We start from the raw sequence: 2,176 nt of genomic DNA, 5'->3' as shown, positions 1-2,176 counted from the left end.
GCCTGCGGCCGGAAAGCAGAAACGATCCTGAAACCGCGGCGTTAGGCCGGGTTAGAGAGGACATCCGTGAACGTAAGTGACGTTTCGGAAGAGGGCTGCCGCCGTCGAGAGGAACGCCGCCGTGGAGGCTGTCGACGGCGCCGGAGGCGGTGGCGGTGGCGGCGGATGACTCTGGGTCTGGGTTTGAGCGTTGTAAGGTGGACAGTAAGCGTCTATGCTGCCATGGTGAAGACCCACTCCTCGGACGAGCAGCTCCTTTTCCACCGTCGCTTGATGTCGGAGCTGTTCCAGTCGTAATTGGTTCTGACGCTTCCATTTCGTTCTGTAGCCAAAAGTTACGTTCTTAACATACGTCGAGCAACGCGCTGCTTAACGAGTTATCGAAAGGTACGAAGCAAGTATTAACCTTCTGTTCTGGTACCAAGTTTTCACCTGGGTCTCCGAGAGCGACAGCGCGTCGGCTACGTCGCTCCGGTCCGCCACGCTCAGATACTTCTGACACCGAAACTTTCGCTCCAGGTAAGCCAGTTGAGCGTGTGTAAACGCTGTTCGCCTTCTTCTGGGCTTCCTGCCGCTGGGAGGACCGGTGGTTGTGCCGCAGGACTTGCCGGAAGTTGCTGGCGCCGGAGACGGTGACAGAGCTGGCGGAGGACTCTCTAGTCTGGTGCAGGGACTGCTTCCAGGGTCGATCGTGTCCTCGGAGTCGGAATGAACCGCCGAATCGTCCTCCGAATCTTCTGCAATGGTATATCTTTAGTTGGACGCGTGACAGTTGTCGATGAATCGAGTTGTACGAAACGCCAGCCGATTTCGTTCGACCGGTGGAGCAGTTTCCATCGGTCAACGAACAGATTCGTCGTACAAAGTCTATTATCTGGACGATGTTGGCAAATCCTTGGCCGACGGTGATCGCGATTGGTTTGGTTAAGGATAAACGATCTCAGTTAGGAGGATGGTCGGTGCCTGATCTTGATTGGCCAATAAAGGCGCGAGGGCACAGCAGGACGCGATAATCGTCGATGAAAATTCGGACTAACGAGAGCTAACGAATCCTTCCGCAGTTCGGGCCATCTGTAGGATCCTCGTTAATGGGGCACTACCCTGTCGGGACCCTAGACACCCCTAGGGCTGCGAATCTTGGATAAAAATAATAGAGTCGCGCCGCGGGGTACCGTGTAACGAGGATCCTGGCGATAAGCCACGCGACCGATGTCGCACATAATAAAAATCTTGATTTTTCAATTATTTGCATTCGAATCGCCGTCAAGGACTCGTTAGAGCTCGCTGCGAACCTCGACTTTTGAAATTAAACGATAGAAATCGAACGACCCGATGATTCTGCCATTCCTTTTGTTCTAATAATCCGTTTAAAAAGGTGAATAATAAAAAGAAGCGGAAAAATAGCTTTTAAAAGGAATCCATTCGGATAATAAAATTATTTTCTTCGAAATACAGACGTCAAGGTACGGGAAGACGAAGACGTAAAATATCTTACTAAGAAAGGGAAACTAAGGAGAGAATATTCTACAATTAGAGAGGAAACGATAGTTGCGACGAAACTCACCGTGCACCCTCTCGGACAGGACATCCCCCAGGAGATCCCTTATGAGAAACGACTTGTGCTCCTGCATAATTACACCTTGGCCAAGAACGAAACGAACGGAACACGGAAAACGGAAAACGGCGATTCGTTTAGAGAAACAGGTTCGCGCGGACCAGCAGAGCCGGAGCTGTTTGTCGGCGCGAGAACACCTCAGCTACGACGAACGAGTCGAGTTTCATGCTAACGTGTGGACGCCCGGCGTCGTTCTGCGTCGTCGAGGATCACGGGGGATGACCGGATGTGCCTGTCCGAGCCTGGTATCGTCGTCATCTTCCTTGACAAGCGCACGTTGCTGGATATCGAGGTGGGGGTGGAGGAAGAGTTACCACGCGAGTTAGGCTTGGGGTTGCACCGACCGAACCCCGCGCCACCCCGCTTCAATTAATCCGCCCGTTTATTTTGAACGGACTGCCTAATGCTCGCGCGATTTCGCAGCCATTTTGGGGGTGGTAGCGCCATACCACCCCCGTTTCGTGGCCACGGCGACTCGCTCATTGGTCGCGCTAACTCGTAGTCGAGGGGTGGAATTCGCGACGGCTCGATGTCGATTGGTCGGAGGAAAGCGGCTTGCGC

At 53.2% G+C, this 2,176-nt stretch overlaps 1 protein-coding gene across 1 annotated transcript; it reads right to left on the bottom strand.

Moving 5' to 3' along the window:
* LOC108547546 (homeobox protein MSX-2) lies at positions 1-1,632 on the bottom strand. The gene is made up of 3 exons (XM_017900124.1): positions 1,565-1,632; positions 407-737; positions 1-322 (listed from the first exon to the last, which is right to left on the bottom strand). The coding sequence occupies exons 1-3, from the start codon at positions 1,629-1,631 to the stop codon at positions 52-54; spliced, it is 669 nt and encodes a 222-aa protein (XP_017755613.1). The 5' UTR covers position 1,632; the 3' UTR covers positions 1-51.
* Positions 1,633-2,176: the final 544 nt, after the last annotated feature.

The sequence above is a fragment of the Eufriesea mexicana genome, unplaced genomic scaffold, assembly GCF_001483705.2.
Source record: "Eufriesea mexicana isolate 0111107269 unplaced genomic scaffold, ASM148370v2 scaffold4744748280, whole genome shotgun sequence".
Taxonomy (NCBI): domain Eukaryota; kingdom Metazoa; phylum Arthropoda; class Insecta; order Hymenoptera; family Apidae; genus Eufriesea; species Eufriesea mexicana.
This window is presented reverse-complemented; position numbering and strand designations above follow the sequence as displayed.